General features: G+C 33.4%; 1 protein-coding gene across 12 annotated transcripts in view; it reads right to left on the bottom strand.

Moving 5' to 3' along the window:
- The window catches only part of DCAF6 (DDB1 and CUL4 associated factor 6), a 157,090-nt gene that overhangs the window by 80,345 nt on the left and 54,063 nt on the right, over nucleotides 1-22,682 (bottom strand). For all 12 annotated transcript variants that reach the window (XM_074266526.1, XM_074266520.1, XM_074266516.1 and 9 more), the window contains exons 4-8: nucleotides 20,018-20,203; nucleotides 14,816-14,929; nucleotides 7,105-7,240; nucleotides 5,163-5,377; nucleotides 1,680-1,773 (exon numbers count right to left, since the gene is read on the bottom strand). In XM_074266526.1, coding sequence (XP_074122627.1) covers nucleotides 1,680-1,773; nucleotides 5,163-5,377; nucleotides 7,105-7,240; nucleotides 14,816-14,929; nucleotides 20,018-20,203 — 745 coding nt within the window. The remainder of the gene's footprint in view (nucleotides 1-1,679; nucleotides 1,774-5,162; nucleotides 5,378-7,104; nucleotides 7,241-14,815; nucleotides 14,930-20,017; nucleotides 20,204-22,682) is intronic.

Raw genomic sequence — 22,682 nt, 5'->3', positions numbered from 1 at the left:
GACATGTACAGAAGAAGATAACAAGATCACCTGACTAGGAATGAATGCAACAGAGAAGTAAGAACCATATTAAGACTGAAGTACAGAATAAGCAGAAAGTGTAAAAAAAATGCTAAAGTCAACAGAAGATTATTTTTCCAGTTAATTGGGGAAGCAAAGGATAAAGACCACTGTCCAGGGTAAAAAGTGAATCAACTCTTCTTTTGCTTCTGTTTTTTCTTCCAAAGAGGATGGTTTTGGATTGGAAAGGGAAGAATGTAAACAGTTAACAGGGAGTAGAAAAGTAAGATACATGAGGATTCAGTCAAGTGGTATCTGACAGCTTCAAATCAACAGATATGGATGAACAACACCCTAGAGTGCTGAAAAAAATGGCAGCTACAATTGCTAATCTGCTGTCATCAATCTTCAAAAGAGCAAAAAATTTGGGAGATAGGCTGTAGACTGGCAAAAGGGCAAACGTCCAAATTTTCAAAAAATGGAAGAAGATGGAATCTACCAACTATAGGCTAGTAAGATTGATACTGATAGACTTCTAGGACACTATTAAAGGAATAGCTTCTAAGCTTTCAAAAATGGAAAACATGACTCGTAGAAACCAACATAATTTCATCAAGATCAGGTCACCTAAGATTAACTTTATTTCATTTTTTGACAGGTTTTGGATTAGGAGACTACTAGAGACACAGTATGCTTATATTAGCACAAAGTCTCTCATGCTAGGCTTCTGGACGAGATGGAAACATAAGAGCTAAATGGCAAATACAATTAGGCCAATTCAAAACTGGTTGAATAATGGAATATAAAAGCACAACACACAATGGCTTTTTGTCTACTTGGAAGGATGTTCCTAGGAATGCCCTAAGGATCAGTCCTTGAATTTATGATGTTTGATAATAACAACTTGGTAAAGGGCATGGAAGGTTTATCCTTATTAATAAATCTGCTTCTAATACAATGTTTGAAAGGCCAGTTAATATGGCAAATGACAGATCTCTAAAGGTTAGAATGTGTCAAATCATGTAAGATGAAATTTAATAGAAATAAATATTAAATTCAACATATAGATTTCCAAAAACAAAAATAAAAGCAACTTCAGAAATACAAGATGGAATAGGTATGGCTAGATAACAGTTTTTGTGAAAAAGATACAGGTATTTTAGTAGACTAAAAGTTTAATGAGTCAATAGTGTTATGTGGCAGTTAAAAGCTATCTCATTGGCTTAAAAGAACACTGTGTCCAGAAAAAGGAGCTAACAGCTCTTCTATATTATGCCTTAATTTGGCCACAACTAGAAGGTAGATGAGGATGGAGAGAATACTGGAAAACACGTATACAAAGACTAGTTGTAAGTATTGGGAATGTTTCATTTTTGACTCTAAGAGTCTGTAATTTTTGGCTACATTTGCTTAATACTATTGCCCAAATAATATATTTATAAAAATCTTATTTGGACACCCCCCAAAAAAAAGTCACGAAAAGATACATATTGTTTTAAATCTCATTAAAACTTGAAAGAAGATAATGAATACATTATCAGTTTAAAGAAATCAACTTGATCTGCTTGGAGATTAACTTAAATCTGGCTAACTTTTCCATTAATATTAAAAATGACAAATTCTCACTTATTCTTTATAATCCAAAAATACTAAATATTGAAAACTCAAAATATAATTACCATCTCGCTCTCGCTCACTCTCGGGCCGAGCTCTTGGTCCAGTATCTGACCAGTCACCACGAAGTCTCAAACGTTTGACAGGAGGCTGTCGTAACTAGAAAGGTAAGAAAGTCACTGAAGAAATCTTAAATCTATATCCCTCCTTTCTTACTTCCCTCCAAACCCCTATATCTTTTAAATTGCTCCCACTTGTGACCACAAAGGAAATGTTAGATTGTAGAATATGTAGCAGGTCTTATTAGGTGGTCATTCAACATGGATTTCTGCTGTTTGGCTGCTTTGCTGGTCTGTCTGCTTACTGTCTCATGCTTTCTGTGCCCCCTCAGTAGTCTGAACAGCCTATCACCTACTCCCTATTTTCCATAAGTGTCATGGCTTTCCAAGACAATCCTATTCTTTCTACTGCCCATCCTAACCTCATCTCCCAAACTTCTGTCAACACCAATGATGCTCACATTCTTCTATTCTATTTCAGATGACACTGAGCACATTTATCACAAGCCTAACGGCCTTAAGAACCTATTTAATCTTAATCATTTTAAAAGTTTATTAAGCAAATATACAGCACTGCTTCTGAGCTTTAAGAAAGATCAAAACTTAAAAAACAGAATTAATTAAGAATGGCTTCAATTTGACTTACTGAGATGTTACTCATGATCTAGCTGAGGCAGAACGTGATAAAGTGATATGAATATATCTGGGTAGAGAGAAGGAAACTTTTTAATTGTGAAAAAATATTTAAAGAAAAAAAGAATAATACAAAAAGGGTTAAACATGAGGGAACAAAATGGTAGAGGAGGAAAAAAGAACAGAAAAGGGACATAAAAACAAGAAGAAATGGAGTAAAAATGAGACAAGTGAAATAAAAGATATTTTGTAAGAAGAGAGACAGAAGTGGGACCAGACCTATGATTTTACTGGTATAGAGAACTCCTAAGTGAGGATAATACTCCTACCAAAGTCAGTTATCATTTTATCTGCAATTTATAGTCTTGAGAGATGTCTGGAACACTAAGAGGTTACATAACTAGTTCAGGATCACACAATCATTATATTTCAAAGGCAGAACTTTTCTTTGAAACATCTTTTACTCCAAGTACCTTAAATAAGATTATCTCCTCTTTTAATTTCTAAACCAAGGTACTAAAGGCAGAAAATTTGTAAACCATTCAGTAGCTGCCAAACAGTAAACTCATTAAACCAGGAACAAGAGTCAGAATATTAATACAAGAGTCTTCAGATTTCTAAAGATTATTCCCTGGAGAGGGCCAAAACTCTGAAAAGCTGTACTTTAATCAAGGACAGCAGAGTGCTTATAGTTAAGTACCTACTCAGTGTGAGATAATGGTTCTCTAAAAATATACTTAATGTGATATAGTGATTTAATGGTTGCACATGCTCAGTTGCTGTAGTGATGTAATTGTAGTGAAGTATTTAAGGGCTGGGAGGACTGGGAACTGGGAGTCTCAGATACAGACACAGAGAAGATTTGGGACTCCATCTTTGACCAGCCTCATAGTGTCTCTCCTGACTTCATCACTTCTCCACCTAAAGACCAAGGCCTGTCCTGAGACCCTCCAGAGAGGTAGCCCGGACATTATAATTCCCTTACTAGGAAATGAAATAAATGGACACTTTCTCTCTCTAATTCATAGAAGAACTACAAATGTGATTGTGGAGTTTTTGCTAGTAATATTGATACTACAAGAAAGGAAAATACCACATTTTTTCAAAAAGGAAAGACAACAATCAGTATATAAGATTAAGGCTGGTGAACTTCTTCAACTCAATCAACCAAGCAATCAGATGTATTAATCACATACCGTGTGATAGGAATACAAAGAAAGGCAAAAAACTGTCTTCTCTGTCTCAAGAAGCTCAAAGTCTAATGGGGAAGACAACATGCAAATACCTATATCTATACAATATAAACACAAATGTAACTGAAAATTCTCATAGAAAGAGAAGACACTAGAAGGAGGAGGTTGGGAAAAGCTTGCAGAAAATGGGACCTGAATGTGAGTATAGTTTACCTTTTGTGGATGGAGTTTACCTACACTTCAGCCAAGTTTTTGATACAGTATTGGAGAAATTTGAGAAATGTGGATTAGACAATATAATCAGATAGATTCAGAAATGATTTGATAGCTAAGGAATAGTCAATGGTTCAATATCAATATGACATAAAGCCTCTATGTACTCCAGGGGATGGGAGTTTGGTCCTGTGTTGCTTAATATTTTCATCAGTGACTTAGATAAAGGCATGCTCATCAAATTTATATTAGACATAAAGCTGAGAGGGATGGCTAACACACTGGAGGACAGAGTCAGGATCCAAAAGAATCTTGATGGGCTATATTCCTATGCTGAATTTGCTAAGATGAAATCCAATAAAGATAAGTGATAAAGGCTTTCACTTGAAATAAAAATGCATCAAGTGCACACGTATACACTGGGGGAGGTGCAGATGGATAGCAATTTGACTAAAAAACGATCTGAAAGTTTTAATGGACTGAAAGCTTGACAAGAATCCACAGAATAATGCAGCAACCAAAAAGCTGATGTAATCCTGGGCTATATTAAGAGGGACACAGATTCCAGAAAGAGAGGGATAGTCCCACTACATTCTGCCCTCCTCTGATCTTGAGTACTATATTTAGTTCTGAGAAGTTGAAGATTGTCTAGAGGAGCACATTCAAGGTGAAGTGCCTTGATTTCATGTCATGAGTATTAGTTAAAGCAAATGGGCATGTTTAGTTTGAAAAGAAGACTCAAGGAAATATAATAGCTATCTTCAAGTATCTGAAGGCTGTCAAGCAAAAAAAAATACTAAATACCTAGAAACTAATTGAGACTTGATGTTAAGAAAAATTTCCTCACTGGAAAATGTGTCTGCAATTGTAATGGGCTGCCTCTGAAAGATCTTCCAGCAGAGGCTAGATAACCATTTGTCAGGTATGTTACAAGTGGGGATTCATTTTGGGTTTGAGCTGGATGAGATGACTGCCAAAGTCCCTTCCTCCTTTCAAATTCTGTGCTTCTGTACTTTGAAATTTAAGAGAAAAACATTCACTTGGTCATGGATTGATAAATGTTGAAAAGAAAGAGAAGTAAACTAGAGTTGGAAGGGAAAAACCTGTGAATAGAAAAATTAAATGATTCTACAAGTTGATGGGCACAAATGAGTCCCTTTACAAATTACATATGAGTGTCTGGGTGTGCGAATTCATTATTTTAAAATCAACTTTAACATTAACACTCTCTTCTTCTACTCTTATTTGCAGAAATATTTTGTTAACAATACACTAGCAATCTTGATGCCTGGAACACACTCCTTTTTAGAATTCCTTGTATCCTTCAAAACCCAATTCATTTGAAACTTTGTATATGAAGCCTTTTCTGATCCCCTATTTATTAGTTCTTTTCCCCCGTTATCCTTGGCACTGTGGCTGGCACATAAGAAATTAATTACTCAGTGTTTACCTCTTCTCTCCTTTCTTCAGAAGAAGGGGTTTTAAGTTCTCGTGCTGTGTCATCTTTAGGATCAAACAGATAGATGTAATCGGAAGAATAACTAACAAGGATCTCCTGACCATCTTCACTGTAACACAGAGATGTAACTCTACAAGATTTGTTATTAAGATGGGGAGGAACAAAACGAGCCACCATTCCTGTAGTCCCACGACCTGCATAATTCCCTAAATTAAAAAAAAAAGTTTTAAAATTCATGTTTTCATACATACAGTTACAAAAATGACAAGTATTTGAATAACATCCTTGACCAACACTTAAATGATTTCTACCTAATACCATATAAAAATTTATATCATGACACAAATTTAAAAATACAACATTCTATTTACATGATAAGCTTTTATTCAACAGACAAATTAAGTTAAATACTCTCACATAATATTTGGAACAAGGAAAATATATTGCAGAAAATAAACATATTTCTAAAAAAAAAAAGAGGGAAAGGTTTAAATTGAAAAAAAAAAATGGTTTGTTAGAAGTATTTTTTCCCTAATAAACTAAAGATTTTTTACATTAAGTAACAAAAACATACAATCTTCAATCATAATGGTGTCATCATCTAATCACTGATGAAATTTTAAATACATTTTACCTTTAATAAATAAAGCAAAGTTTTTATTAAAATAACAGATAAAATATGATAACCATGCAAAAGCAAGTTTATAACATCAATGGTATCCTTAACTTTTTACTCTCTCTCAATCTATAGATGTGACAAATTAGCAAATCCTGTCATTTCAATCTTTACAACTTTTGATTCATTCTCTATATTCACTTTCAACAATCTTAGCTCAGGCCCTAGGCATCTTGTATTTAAAAATTGTTTAACTGCCTTTCTAATTGGTTTCTGTATTTCAATTTTAGTCCTATTCTAGTACATTCTAAATGCTCTCACAGGAACGCTGGTAAAAAGACTAAGTGGAGATCTGATCAAGTCACTCTACTATTGCCTCTCATATCAAATGTAAACTCCTCTATTTAGTTTTTAAAGCTCTTCACAACTTCACCTGAATCTATCTTTTCAATTTCATTGGACATTACCCGCCATATGTTCCCCAGGCATTCACTCTGTCTCTAAGCTTCTGTCATAACAACTCTCTCCCATGCCTAGAATCTATTATCTTTACTTCCACTTCATATTATATATACTAGTTAGAATATCCCTTATTAATATATAAACTCTTTGAGAGTAGAGATTTTTCCTAGTGCCTAGAATGGTGTCTGGCATATAGATGAGAATTTAATAAATACTTGTTGGTTTATTAATTCACAATAGATACTATCATTATCCACCTGCCTGGTCAAAAATGGCAGACAGAAGTGTGAATGAACTTAATATCACATTCATGAAGCACCAACGTTTTAGGACATTTTGGTAAAAAAAAACAAAAAACAAACCAAACTATTAGCATATTCTGATATCTTAATTAACAGTGATCAAGCAGGTTTAAAAAAAAAAAACAAACTTCCATTTAAAAATTTCATTGGTTAGATTTAATTTATAACTTCTCTAAAGTTTACTGGAGAGTCTCCATGAATTAACATAGGCCCAATCTATTAATCTAGAACCTGCTGGTGAACATCTGTCAGAAACACTTCCAAACTTAACCAGCCCTGTTCTCAGGTCACAAAATCACAGAACTGGGCTGTCAAGAAGCAAAGTTCAATCTTTTTGAAATGGGAGGTCCTACCAGAACTGGTTCTCCATTGAGTAATCTCCATGTCAGTGTGGCATTAGAGTAAAGCTTCAGTGGAGAAAATTCAATTATACTGTATTTTGTTACAAACTAACATGAATGAAATTTTCAAATATGCCACAAACCAGAAAGTTGTAAAACCAAAGTTAGCTTATCAAAAGTTTACTGTGCTGTATCTAATTCACATATCTTACCTGTGGCTCTTGTGCCAAGCATTCGCCGATCATATATTCGTACGGAGCTATCAGAACAGCCAACAGCAAGATAATATGGTATTGGGGGACAAATAGCTACAGAAGTAGCAGCACGCCGACAATTAATTAAAATATCCTTTTTAAAAAAGACAAAATAACAATACTTATAAAATGTTTGTCAGTAGAAACAAAATTGTGATTAAAAAAAAAATTCCCTTTTCCTAAAACAAAATTTGCTTTCTCACAGACACTTTAATTTAGCATGAAAGAAAAAAAGAACAAATCAGATATTTTTTAAATGAATTGAACTGATACAGTCATAATGTACTTCTAATTCCTAGTGGAATATATATTTACTTAGATTATTTCCTGTGTTGTCATAATTTTTCCAAAGAATTTTATTTAAAATTTTCTGACATTCACACTAAAACTAATTTCTAATATGATATATTTTAATTTCCAGTGCAATAAATTTGAGTGAAAAAAATGTGCTGGAAAAAAAACCAACAGTTATTTACATTTATGTCACAGTTTATGTTTAAAGGTGTTTTATTTACATTACATAGCTGAGGTAAGGCAGGAACTATTATGCTTACTGTACAAAAGAGAAAAGTAAACCTCAGAGAAGTTAAGTGACTTGGCCTAAAGTCACATTGTTGATAAATGGAATTCAGGACACACCTCTGCTCTTTTAACTACAAATGCAATGCTCTTTATTGTATTTTGTTTGCTTACTAGAACAATGAGATTAAAATGTTGAAAAAAGTTAGGCTTTGATGTAGGACAAGAATTCTGCAAAGAAAAAAGTCTCCTGAATTTAAGCTAACTGCATTGAATTAGGAATTAAGAAAAAAAACTATTTTGTACCATTCACTGAAATCTTTTGGGGAAAAAAAATCTCCTCATACTAATTGCTAACAAGAAGTCACTATTACTTACATGTCTATTAACATGTATTAGTTGCATTTTTTAAAGCCATTACTGTATAGTTTTCTTGTAATCATTTAACAGACAGTGGACTTAAAATATCATGCAAAAAAAGATTAAAAAAAAAAATCTGTTGGTTTAAACCCTAAGCTAACAATGGGAGTAGATATAAATATGACAAAGTTTTTTATATCTCTGAGACATGAGACCTTTATTTGAGAACTATTTATAAGATTCTCCTCATCTCCCCAGTTTTCTGCTTTCCTTCTGATCCTGGCCACGTTTTACTTGTACAAAACCTTTTTAATTTAATGTTACCAAAATTATCCATTTTACATCTCACAACGTTCTCTCTTATTTGTTCATAAATTGTTTAACTATCTCTAAGTCTTATAGATAATATGTTCCATGTTCTTCAAATTTTAAAGTCCATTTTGACCTCATCTTGGTAAATGGTATAAAATATTTGTCTATTCCCAATTTCTGATAGACTGCTTTCAAGCTTTCCCAACAATTTTTACCAAATAATAAAACCAAAAAACTATACTATTTTTTTTAACACTTGTCAAGCACTAGGTTACTATATTTATTTACTAGTATAGATTGTATGTCTACTTTATTCCACTGTCTATCTTTCTATTTGTTAGCTAGTACCATATCATTTTGATAATTACTTAACAGTTTCAGATCTGGTACTATTAAACCTCCTTCCTTGACATTTTTTCCATTGGATATTTTTATATTCATGCCCTTTTGTTCTTTCAAATAAATTTTGTTACTATTTTTTGTAGCTCAGTAAAATGAATAATGGTAATTGGGATGGTATTGAATATATAGTTTAATTTTGCTAAAAATGTCACTTTTACTAAATTAGTCCTGCTTCCCTTTGAACAACTCATATTTCTCCATTTACTTAAATGTGATTTTGTGTACAAAGTTTTTTTATGACTTTGTTCATTTAGAAGTTGGGTTTATTTTGGTAAGTATATTCCCACATATTTTATACTGTCTAGAATTAGTTTAAAGGGGGTATCTCTAGATATCTCATCTTGCTGAATTGTGTTGGTGATACATAGGAATGCTGACAATTTATGTGGGTTTATCATGTATCCTAATTTGTTAAAATTATTCAATTAACTTTTTAGTTGAGTCTTTAGGATTTTCCTAGTATATCATATCATCTGCAAAGAAATAGTTTTATCTTCTGATTCCCTATTCTGATTCCTTCTGTATCTTGTTATGCTCTTATTGTTATTACTAGGATTTCCAATAAAATACTGAATAATATTGGTGGCATGGGCATCCTTGTTTCATACTTGCTCTAACTAGGAAGGATTCTAGCTTATCCCCCTTACACACAATTGCTTGCTGATGCTTTTAGGTAAATGCTTCCTATTGATTTAAGGAAATGTGCAATTATGCCTATACTTTCAAATGTTTTTAATAGAAATGGGTATTGTACTTTATATAATACTTTCCCCACCTCTGTTATCATATGGTTTTGTTACTTTTTTTTATTGATGTAATCAATTATAATTTTCCTTATGCCAAACCATCCCTGCATTCCTGATATGAATCACACTTGGTCATAATGTATAATCTTTGTAATATATTATTGTAATCTTTTAGCTAGTATTTTATTTAGGATTTTTGCATCTGCATTCATTAATGGAAGTCATCTATAATTTTCTTTCTCTGCTTTTATTTCTCCTGATTTGGTTATCAGAATAATATTTGTTTCATAAAACAAATTTGGTAGAACTTCTTTGCCTATTATTCCAAATAACTTATTTAAAATTGGTATTAGCTGGTCTTTAAATGCTTGAGAGAATTCACTTGTATATTTGTCTGGTCATGGTGCTTTTTTGTTAGGAAGCTAATTTATGACATGTTCAATTTCTTTTTCCAATAGGTCCATTTAGATAATTCTATTTCTTCTGCTAATCTAGACAGCTTGTATTTTTGCAAATATTTTTCCATTTCACTTAACTCCTTATAATGGCTTTGATTTCACCTTCTTTATGGTATAGTTACCTTTTTCATGTTTGGTATTAATAATTTAGTTTGCTTCTCTCTTTTTAAAAAAAAATCACATTAATCTATGATTTATCTATCTTATTGTTTTCTTCTCAAAATACCAACTTCTAGTTTATTTATTAATTCAATGGTTTTCTTACACCCATTTTTATTAATTTCACCTTTCATTTTAAAAATTTTCAATTTAGTGTTCGAGGTTTTTAATTTGTTCTTTTTACACTTTTTAAAACGGCATACCTAATTCACTGGTCTGTTCTTTCTCTTTTTTTATTGTTATAAACACTTTGAGATATAAATTTTTCTCTAAATACTGCTTTTGCTGTATGCCATAGGTTTTTATATGCTGTTTCATTATTGTCGTTTTCTTTAATGAAATTATTGATTTTTCTATTATTTATTCTTTGACCCATCCATTTTCTAAGATTAAGGTGTTTAGTCTCCAATTATTTTTCCCCATTTCCATGATCCTTTATTAAATATAATTTTTACTGCATTGTGGCCTATACAGGAAACATTTATATTTCTGCTTTTAATTATTAAAATTTTTGTGCCCTAACATGTAGTCAATTTTTTGTTAAAAAAAAAAAAACCCACCACATACCATTAAGAAAAATGATTTATTCCTTTCTATTTCCATTCAATTATCTCCAGATATCATACATAACTTAAATAAATTCTATTCACTTCCTTAACTTCTTATTTATTTTATCTTATATTCATTTCTTATTTATTTAAATTTATCTAGTTCTAAGAGGGGAAGATTAAAGCCCTCCATTATTATAGTACTACTATTATTTATTTCCACCTGTAATTTATCTTTTCTTTTTAAAAATCTGGATGCCGAGGCAGATAGGTGGCGCAGTGGATAGAGCACCAGTCCTGAATTCAGGAAGACCCGAGTTCAAATTTGGTCTCAGACACTTAACACCTCCTAGCTGTGTGACCCTGGGCAAGTCACTTAACCCTAGCCTCAGGGGGAAAAAAAAAGATTTAAAAAAATAATAAAAATTTGGATGCTTTGGTATTTGAGAAACATAAGCTTAGTATTGATATTACTTCATTATCTATGGCACTTTTTATCATAATGTAGTTTCTTTGGTTAATTAAATTTATTTTAGCTTTGATCCACCTGACTTTAGGACTGGTGCTGTAACCACTGTGCAACCTAGCTGTCCCGTATTCCTGCTTTTTTTTTTTTTGCATTGGTTAATGCATACTACTTCAGCACTTTAATTCTGTATGTGTCTCTTATTTTTAAATGTCATTTCTTATAATCAGAATATCGTCTTGTTGGATTCTGATTTTTAATCAACTCTGCTATCTATTTCTGCTTTAGGGGTAAATTTATCCCATTCACATTCAAAGTTATATTTGTTATTTGTGTATTTCCTGACATCCTACTTTTGTTCACTATTGTCCTTGTCATCTCCTCTAGTTTACTTCTAAACCCTACCCTCCCAATTTACTACTCTTTAAAGAATCCTCCTTTCGCCTAATCCTCTTATTCCTTATTCTATCCACTTCTCTAAGGATCCCTCTCTTTCCTTCTCTCCTCATCCTCCTAAATCTTAATTTACACACCCTTCTAAACCTCAGCCCTTTATTGTTTCTTCAACCTCATTTCTTTATAAATTTATAAGACTTTCATACCTTTCTAAACATATACATTGTTCTCTCTTTAACCTAGACCTGATGAAAATAAGGTTCCAGCACTATCAGCACTCCATTCCTACCTGTTCCCACTGTATCAGTACTTCCTCTTGTGTTTCATTTGTATGAGATAATTGCTTTTTTTTTTTTACCCATTCCAATACAGCTTTGCTTTTTAGAATTATTCCATCACACTCAACTTAGCCTCAACCTTTCTTTCAAACTACTCAAGTACTGACAGTCTTAAGAAAACTGATTGCATTTCCACAAATAAAAGTAAGCAGTTTGGCTTTATTGGACCCTTTATAATTGGTTTTTCTCCTGCATCTTATAGGTCAAATTTTCCATTAAATTCTGATCTTTTTATGACAAAAATCTGAAAGTCTGTCAATCCACTGAATATCCATTTTGTTATTGTTTCTGAAGATTATACTTAACTTTGCTGGGTAAGTCAGTTTTGGTCGCAACCTTAGATATACAGTCCAAGATCTGTGATTTTTTTTTTTGGGGGGGGGGTAAGCAGCTACTAGGTTTTCTGCAATTCTAACAGTGGCTCTATAGTATTTGAATTGATGTTTTTGTTGTTTGTAATATTTTCTCCTTAATCTGGGTGTTTTAGAACTATGATATTCCTGAAAGTTTTTGTCCTGGGATCTCTTTCAGATGGCAATCTGTGGATTTTTTCCCCCTATTTCTACTTTTCTCTCGTTGTAATATTCAGGGCAATTTTCCATAATTATTTTTGTCATTTTATCAAGGTTCTTTTTTGGTTATAGCTTTCAGGTAGTCTGATAATTCTTATTTCTTTTCTTCATCTGTTCTCCAGATCAAATGGGTTTTTAAAAGATGTTTCAAATTCTCCTCTATTTTTTCATTATTTTTATTTTGTTTTGTTTACTTTCCCTTGCCCAAATCTAATTTTTAAGCAGCTGTTTTCTTAAGATTCTGTATCGTGTTTTCTAGTTGGTTGACTTTCTTTTCATAATTTTCTTAATTTTTTTCTCTTATTTTTTTCAATCTCTCTGATTTGAGTTTTAAAGCCCCTTTTCAGTCCTTCCAAGAACTCTTTGGTGTTGCTTTTTGGGGTAAGAGAGGATCTTTTTGCTTCAGTATCCTCTTCTGAAAGTGAACCCAGATATTCTCTATCCCCATAGTAGTTATCTATGGTTGGATTCTTTCTCCTCTGTTTACTCATTTGTATTTTATTTTTAGCAGCTTGCTATTATAATCACCTCTACTTCTGCAGTATGGGGGATGGTGCCTCTGACGTCACTTACTTCTTACTGTTATTTTCTAAGCTTTATTCGGAGCCCAAATTTGGTACTCCTCCAAGCCACAAATAGGATCCCAAGACACATTGTACTGGAAATGCTATTGCTCTCTGATGACTCTCCAATGGCTAAAAACTTCAGTTTTACCCCTCTGGTCTGGAAATGAAATCAGGAACTCACCTCTCCTATAAATGTCCAGCAGCACCCTACTCCACTGCTACACTCACCCAATATGTACTAGTATCTAAAGCCACACCCTGTGCATCTTGGCAGCACAACTGGGTTTGATGCCTTTAGCAGCAAAGGGTTTTTCAATCTTCCCTGCCCAGATGTTCGACCCCACCCACACTGTCTGTGAGGTGGCTAAGAGGAAGGTTACCTCCCAGGGCTTGCTGTTTGTTGTTTCAGGGGCAATAACCTGGAAGTGTTTACACTTCATTCAAAGAAAACCTCTGGTTCTAAAATCTTTTCTCAGGTTATCCCAGGATAACCATAGCTCTGTCCCAACTCTTGTTTATTTTTGTCACTCTACTTTCATCCTGAGGCACTATTTTGTTTTGTTTGTGAAGGAAACCTGGAGAGCTTGGAATTTTCTGACCTATTCCACCATCTTTCCCAGGACAGCGGAGATTTTACTTCAACTGAGGAGGTGATGGTTTGGGGAACCTTTCCCCATGTAATCCACAAACTAGATAATTGAAAATTGACTATAAATTAGTTTTACACTACAAATGATCAATCCTATTGGACAATAAAGCATCTTAAACTGAAAAAAAAATTAAAGCTTCCAAAGTGAGATTTGTTTTGTTTTGTTACATCTGCCTGAGGAAATCTAATTTAAAATGACAGGCACTACCCAAAAAGCAAATTATTATACGAAGTGAGATAACCTGAACCACATTTTTTAATGTGTTCCCCACACTGATAGATTTTAATTACTCTTATATTAAAGTCTAGCTTTAGATCTAGGCTTCATATATATGGGAAAAGCCTAGAAAAATATAATATTGAAAAATGGTAAAACAATCCATATCCCCTTTCTTCTTTTTTCTCATAATTAAATGTCATTAGTTTTTTTAATTTTAAGTTTAGAAGTAACTACAGTTTCAGATGAATTTCTTTTGAGGTAGAGTTTAAAGTGGTTAGCAAAATTATTTTCCTTCATAATTTTTAATTAAATGGAGTATGGCATTCATTTCTGATTTTATTATTTTTAATTTTTTTCATTACTGATTTATTTTATAAGTTTATATATACTTTATTAAAGAAGTTCATAACAAAATACAAAAAATGAGAGAATTTTTTATAAAGGAAAATTTACTTAGAAGCTTCAAGTAAAATAACTTAATCAATTCTTATAAGTACAATGAAGTAAGACAATGCTGTCTTATGTCTTGATTGAGAAATTCATTTGTGGCACAAGAGACATGAGAGCAAAAATTATTGTCCCATGCTGCCACTAATTATTTAAGTGAGGTTATTCTAATCAATTAAATTCTCTAGTTCTCAATTTCCTCATCTGTTAAAAAAAAAAAAAATGGGGGTGGGGTTTATAAGGCACATAAAATTTTAGAGACTTATCCTTCTGACAAGAGTAGTACATTACTAAAACATTTATTCTTAAGTATTTAAAACCACTGTGATATCTTGCTCAAGCTTTATCAACTCTAATTGTTATAGGATTTCAACTATGAATGAATTTAACTTTGGAAGTAAAGAATGCTAATTTCAATAATTTTTAAAATAGGTGTAACTGCAATGTGTCTGTTAACTAATTTTTAAAAATCTGTTATTTCTATAATTTTTCATTTAAATTTGATTCTTACATCTTTGCAATCTTCTTTTGTACAACTAGTTTTGATGCGGGTATCAAACCACCTAACAGTCCCATCTTCACCACAAGAAAGGAAAGTATAAGGATCATTTGGTACTGTCATAATCTGAAAAATAAAAAGAACACACATTTATTTATCCATAGTAACTTAGATTCCATTGCCATACTTGTAGGAAGATTTACTGCTAAAATCATTTCAGATGAATCTTTAATTTTTCATATTTTATATCTCAAAAGAAGGGGAGTTTTTCCAGATTACTCCTGATTATATGGGAAGACATTTTTACTTGCTATTTACTTTGCTAGTATGTGTCTAATTAAATGATCTTGCTTTAAATTAATGTATCTCTTTGTTTGGTTTAATAAAGGGAACATCAAATGGGATACTAAGTGATGACAGAGCACCTGATAAATGATGGAATTAAATGACAATAAACTGGGAGAGATAGTTATACACTGTATAATAGAGTTAGGCTCCAAAGAAACTTTAACAGATCAAATCCTCAGCCAAATTAAATAAGATTAAATTCAAAGGGATAATAAAATAGAATTTGGGATTTTTAAAAAGTTCCTTTAAGAAGTAGAAAATGGGAAAAGTTTGATTAAAGAGATAGCAATTCACCTGAAGAAGTACTAGAGGTTTTAGATACTTAGAAGTTCAGTATTACTTAACAAAATAATGTGCCATCAAAGAAACTTGAGTTAGAGAAATTGGGTATGCTTAGCCTGGAAAAAATAAAATTTTAGATGGCACAAATGCTATTTTCAAGTATTTTAAGGACTGTCATTTAGAAGAATTGGACTAGTTCTGCCTGTTGCATGAGGAACTTTGAACAGTGGATAGAACTGGCAGAGACAAATTTAGATTTGCTCCAGCAAATAACTTTCTTTTCTTTTTTTTTTTTTTTTAAGAATTTTTTTCCACAGTATATATGCATGAGTAATTTTTTTTATAATATTATCCCTTGTATTCATTTTTCCAAATTATCCCCCACCTCCCTCTACTCCCTCCCCTGGATGACAGGCAATCCCATACATTTTACATGTTACAATATAACCAGATACAATATATGTGTGTAAATACCATTTTCTTGTTGCACATTAAGTATTAGATTCCGAAGGTATAAGTAACCTGGATAGATAAGACAGTAGCAGCAAATAACTTTCTAACAATGAGAGCTCTCCAAAAGCTGGCTCAGAAGGTAGCTGGTTCGCCTTCGCTTGAGATGTTCAAGCAAGCTGGCCAGTTATGAGCTAGATTAGATGGCATTCCAACTGTGAGATTATATAATTAATACTCACAGTAGATTCCTTTCATCTTATAGAAAAGTAAGTAGCTTTATTTCTCCAGTTGCTGAGAAGGCTCAAAATGAAAAAGAGTTAGGACTATTTTGAAAGGCTCTCCCTACCTTTACCAATTTGAAATAAATACTTCAAAAATACCATCTATCTACATATATATATATATATATATATATATATATATATATATATATATATATATATATATATATATATATATATATATATATATATATATATATGAAACTTTCTATCTATACAGTATGGACACATTTACTAATATTTTAAGAGGGCAAAAATAGCTTCCAATTGATTTTTAGTGACAAGGATGTTGTTTAAAATGTTTAGTTGCCTAAGACTCTTAAGTGGACTAATGAACTTTTGTTGAAGGTGTTTCCGCTTTATGCCAACCCATGAATGAAAGCTGAAAGACCAATCTTTCATCTTATAGATTGCAACTGGTAGAGAGAGGGGGTCTTCTGTTAATGGTTTCTTGGAGATGACACATATGGCAGAGAAAGACACATGCTTGACAATAAATAACAGCAGAACTCTTGAGAGAGGACATTACCATCAAAAGACATGGAGGCAATTAAAGCGGTATCATGAATGTTTGCAGAAGCACTTGATAAAAAATAGGAATTGAAAGGGAAACTGTTAAGAGGTAATCTTGTTTAACCCCCTCATTTTATAGAAAAGGAAGCAGAATCAGAGAAGTTTACAGGATCATACAGATTTAAAGTTAGAAGCAACCTTAGCAACTGCTGAATTCAGCACCCTCATTTTGCAAATAAGAAAACAGGTCCATAAAAGTTAAGTGGTTTGCCCAGTCACACAGGCAATAATCACTAGAAAGATCTAACCCCACACTCTGACTCTAAAGCAGCAATCTTCTGTAGGTCCCACTAAGATTCCAGTAAAAAAATGTTCTTGTATGCTAACTTCCTTTGCAGAATGGGGGAATTTTCACTTTCAAGTCAAGCCTCCTAGCAAAGAAGTGAGATTTCCATAGAGCACTAACCCCAAGGACTGCCTTTTGAATAATTACAAATTGGAGAGTTTGGGCAATTGCCCAAATTCCCCCTTGAGGGGGAAGGGAATTTTCTGAGGAATATAACACTTAGAGACATCTCTACTTGTATGCCTCATAGAAAGATAAATTGCACTGGGTTTTCTTGTAACCAATAAGACATATTAACTAAGAGGCATTAGACAATCAGAGAAAGCCTATGCTTAACTGTTTAAAGACCACTGATATCTCAAAAGTTGACATAAGGAAACCATAGTTCATAACTTTGCTACTATTTTGATTTGCTCTTAAATTGTGGGAGAGATCTTTAAGGGTTACCTATCTAGCAGTTGCAAAGTATTTCTGCATTCTACGGACAACTTCAAGTCTAGGAGAAACTGAGTAAGCTAGTAAATAAGAGGGATTTCATTGGAATATCAAAAGATTGCTCTGATAGCAACCCCTGAGTTCAGTTCCTTCTGAAGAAAAGTTATTGCTATAATGATTGCTAGTGAAAGCTTTGTATTCTTTCTGTATCTCTTTATAAGATGTCTTCCACTTGATATGCATTTACCACTTTGAATTCTGAGGGGAGTTGAAGATCCTAGCGTTCTCATTTCTGAAGGCCTAACTATGACCCTATTTGGAGTTTTTTCTGACTCTTGGTGAAAAGTGATAAGACAAAGGAAGAAAAAAATAACCTTTTCTGGTCATCCCTGGAGAGCAGACATTTACCATGTGACTGAATAGAGATACCTAGAATTTAATAGTTATGCAAAATACAATCATGGCAAATGGCTTTTCTGAAAGGCATTCCAAGTAAACTAGACATGCAGGAAGAATGGTAAACAAAATTGAGCATTTTATACTGTCAGTTTCTTCATCACAAACTTTATTACTCAATTTTAAAACCAAGGTCTGAGCCATTTTTTCATCTCAATATACCTAGCACTGGGAAACATCTAAGTGGCTCAAGAAATAGAGCTCCAGTCCTGGATTCAGAAAGGCTGAGTTCAAATCTGGCCTTAGACACTAGCTAGGTGACCCTGGGCAAGTCACTTACCCCACTTGCTTCAGTTTCCTCATCTGTAAAAATGAGCTAGAGAAGGAAGTGGCAAACTATTCCAGTATCTTTGCCAAGAAAACTCCATGAATAGTATAATCCCTAGGGATATGAAAAGTTGGACATAACTGAATAACAACAATATGCCTAGCACAGTACCTTGTATAATAAGAGAGCATTTAACAAATATTTATAGTAACTGAAGTAAAATGATCTAAGAGGTTTTATTTCTTGCTTGATCTTAAAGTCAAGAATAAGGAGCCTGTTGTTTCATGAAGAGATTAGATTTTCCTTCTTTTTCTTAAGGTATATGTTCCCTGTCCTCATTTCTTCCCTTTTTCCCCACCTCAGGGAACATCAAGGATCCCCAGGGAACTGTGTGGGTCAGTTCTCCTCATAACTGTGGTCTGAATTATATAAGCAGTCATTTCAACCCTATACTTCCAGTTTAAAGATAAGATGAAGCTTTTAAGGCACAAATTTAGTGTGCAAAGGATATGGGATGTATCTACTCTTAATGACATTGTGGCTTTCAACCTTTATGTTACAACATTATTTCATATGAAGTGCTATTTTCATGGACCCAATTCAATTAGGTAGAGTATACCTGGAGCTGTGCCTTATTTCCTTTGCCATCTCTTTCTTTATGCATACTCTCACTTTCAAAAAAGCTTTCCCCAACTACATAGTTAAAAAGTTGTGATTTCTTCCCAATCTCACTGTAAATACAAAACTCCCTTACTCCTTAATCATAATCATGAAATGTAATTATCCTTTTATTTGAATACAGTATAAATACTCAATTACTTTAACTAGGATTCTGAATTTACTCCACCAATTACTGTTGTAGTTTTCATTTCAGTTATATTATAATACAACTATAATATAATATACTCTTTGTCACACATTTGGGGTTTTCTTGTGAAAGACACTAGAATGGTTTGCCTTTTCCTCTTCCAGTGAATGAAGATAAACAGAGGTTAGGTGATCTGCCCAGGGTCTCACAACTGTTAAGGATCTGAGGCTAGATATGAACTCAAATCTTAGTGATTCCAGGCCTAGCACTCTATCCACTTAGCCACATAGTTGCTTCTTCATATAATCCAATTATGATAAACATTTTTAAAAGTATGACTTCATAGCAAACTGATATACATTTGCATGAATCCAGATAAAATAAAAAGTGACAACTTCCTATCTATGAAAAGATGGACAATCTCAGTCTTCCTGGACTTAGTAGGTTATGACTTGGTAGAGCTATAGAAAAAAGTTATTCTTAACTCAGGAAGGTCACATTAAATATATTAGAAAGATGAAAATCAATCAATAAACATTTATCAAAAGCCTACTCTGTGCCAGGCACTATGCTAAGCTCTGGAAAACAAAATATTGTGTGAGGTTTAAGTAGAAAAATGTCATTATCAACTGTGGAGAAATGGAGAAAGAATTAGGAGTTAAATAAAGAAAAAGAAGGAAATCATTACAGGCACAGGGAACAGTGAATAAAGACAGCAGTCAGCAAAGCCCATGGCATGTTTGGGGAGAATAGAAAGTAAGTAGTCAGTTTTAGTTGGCATGGAGAATGCATGAAAAGAACCATTAAACTTTTAATTAAACTTTAATTAAACCTAAACAAGCAAAAAACAAATATATATACACACATATAAAATATAACTTTGGGGAAATAATGCAAAACTGAAGAACAACCTAGAACTGGTCAGTGTTTTCATTTATCAATTCATAATAACCTTTCTATGCTTATTTTCTTCCTACATTGGACTAAATCTGTACTTTCATATAATTATGATACATTACTGTACCTCATACGTAGTTCCATAGTGGCACGTGAATTGGCATTGTCTGTTGGTCTCTGCATCTTGATCAACATTAGTATAAAAAATGACTCCATCTCCAGAACAGGATACAATCTGTTTGTCATTGGTGCAGGGTAAGAATTTTGCACTAAATATATTTGCCCTATGTCCTGAGCGAATTGTTGTCAAGACCTAGAACACAAAAAGAAAAACTTCCAGTAAATTATTTCCTATAAATTTTTTATAGATGTTCATATAACGATCCAGTTAAAATTAATATTCCCATGCCAAATTCACATTAATGTTTTATATCTAAGCAATCAGAGTCTTATTCTGATGACAACACAATAATTGTATAAAACGAGAGAGCTTAATCAGATAAAATATATTTTCCTTTTAACAGAAAACACACCCCAATCTGTTGCCAAGCCAGGTTTCTCCCCTCACAATATCTTTCCTATGGTGAACCTATCCTTTTCTTACTCACACAATTACCATCCTGGCACAGGCTCACTGCTATGGAAACAGTTTTTTCATGGGTCTCCCTACCTCTAGTCTGTCCCTGTTCCATCTCATCCTCCACTCAGTAGCCTAAATGATTTTTGCTAAAACACAGTTCTGATCTCTTCCACACTCAATAAATTTCAGTGGTTCTCTATAATCCCTAAACTTCCTGGCTTGAAAAGATCTTCACACGTTGGCCTCTTCCTACTATTATAACCCTGCAAACACTCTATGATCCACTCCCATACCTTTTCATTGGCTGTCTCCCATACCTGGAGTATTCTTCCTCCTCACCTCTATCTTTTGTCTTTCTTCAAGACTGGACTCATATCCCACCTGCAGGACTTACACTTCCATCCTACCTGCCTGAGACACTGGCTAAAACTGTGATTATGGGAAGGTCATTTATGCTCCTAGTCTTAATTTCCTTATATATCAAATGGAGATATTATAATAATGAAATCTTCACAGGGTTGCAGAAAGGTTCAAGAGAAAATATGTGGAAAGTAACCCTTCTGTTTATCTTGTACATTTTTTTGTAATTGTTTGCATGCTGGTTCCCATTAGAATGTGAGTTCCTGAAGTCAAGGAATTAATTTGCCTTTGAATCTTAGTGCTAATCGAATAGTAAGGGTTCAATAAATGATTGCTGATAGATAAGCTTTGGCAAGATGTTGGTAACTTCTTTAGAAGTGTACTATCATCCCTTCATTCACTCCCCAGGTCTTTGACCTAGCCTAATACAAATACATTCAGAAACTACAAGAGTTTCTACCAGCCTGCCTGGCTTATAAAATGGGATTCCTTCTCATTCCAACTCCCAGAGGTTAAAGAGACATTCAAGAAAGATCATACAAACTCCCAGTCATTGGCCTCTCCTATACCATAATTTCTAACATTAGCATTGCAACTTCACAAAGGTACTTACAAAGTATTTCCATCTTAAGACTAGACTTTTATAAGAAAATCATTTTTGCACAGTGCTTTGTGGTTTACAAAGCACTTAAAATTCTTAAAAATCTTCTCTTGATAAAGACAGATAGGTGGCACCACAATGCATAGAGTGAGCCTGGAATCAGGAAGGCAAGTTCAAATCCAGCCTCAAACCTCTATGACCCCCAAGCAAATCATTTCACCTCCATCTGGTTCAGTTTTCTTATCTATAAAATGAGAATAATATACCTACTATGCAAAGCTACTTTCAGGATAAAATGAGAAAACTCATGTTAAAATGCTTTCCAGACCTTAAAGGGATGATACTGAAAAAGGAGCTGAGAGAGATTAGTAACTTTCCAGGACCATCTATATAGCAAGTAGTTGTTTGAATCAAGTCTTCCCGATTCAAGGCCCAGCAATCTAGTCACTCCAACATGCTCCTTCTATTCCATAAAGGATAATATCTTAGGTCACTTTCACCCAGAACCTTAATTATTATTGCCTTAGCAAATATTAAGTGATGGCCAGCTAAAAATAGGGATGGTTCATAAAAATGGTGGCTTTGGTAGGAAAAGATTCTAGGGAGGGAAGGTAAAAACATAAGGCCAGAAAGAGAGGCTCTTAAAGGATTCAATTCAATATAACAAGCATTTGTTGAAGCACTGATATGTGCCAGAGCCTGTGTCCTGAAGATGCAGAGACTCTGGTCTCAAGGAATTTGGAATTTTTAGAGGGAAGTGGGCAATTCTTGGAGAGAGGAAGGGAGTAAGAGAACAGAATTAATCAACAAGAATTTTTTTTTAAAGCTTGTTTGCCAACTAAATTCAACTAAATTTTGGAGATACAAAAGGGGGAAAAAAATTCCCTGTCTTCAAGTAATACACATTTTATCTGTGTACAATTGTGTTAAGTGAATTTCAGGGGTGCAGGAGGGGAGCCAAGATGGCAGAGAGAAGCCAAGAAGTTGCCTGAGCTCTTCCCAGTTTTCCTTGGCAATGCTAAATCAAGTCTCTAAATGTATTCTGCAGTGAAAGACCCAAAAAATGATGGAGTCAAATAAATTTCCAGTTTATGATAATTTAAAAGGACTTCAGGAAAGATCTCTCTCACTTGGGTAAAAGAGAAGCATGATAGTAAGAGGCTCTTAGCCACAGCACAGATCAGCAGCTGAAGCCTCTTGATCCTGGCTCAGTGGGCCAGTAACACTGTATAGAAGCTAAGAAGCCTACAC

This window comes from Sminthopsis crassicaudata, chromosome 4 (assembly GCF_048593235.1).
Source record: "Sminthopsis crassicaudata isolate SCR6 chromosome 4, ASM4859323v1, whole genome shotgun sequence".
Taxonomy (NCBI): domain Eukaryota; kingdom Metazoa; phylum Chordata; class Mammalia; order Dasyuromorphia; family Dasyuridae; genus Sminthopsis; species Sminthopsis crassicaudata.
The sequence above is the reverse complement of the archived record's forward strand: the minus strand, read 5'-3'. Positions and strand labels throughout refer to the sequence as shown.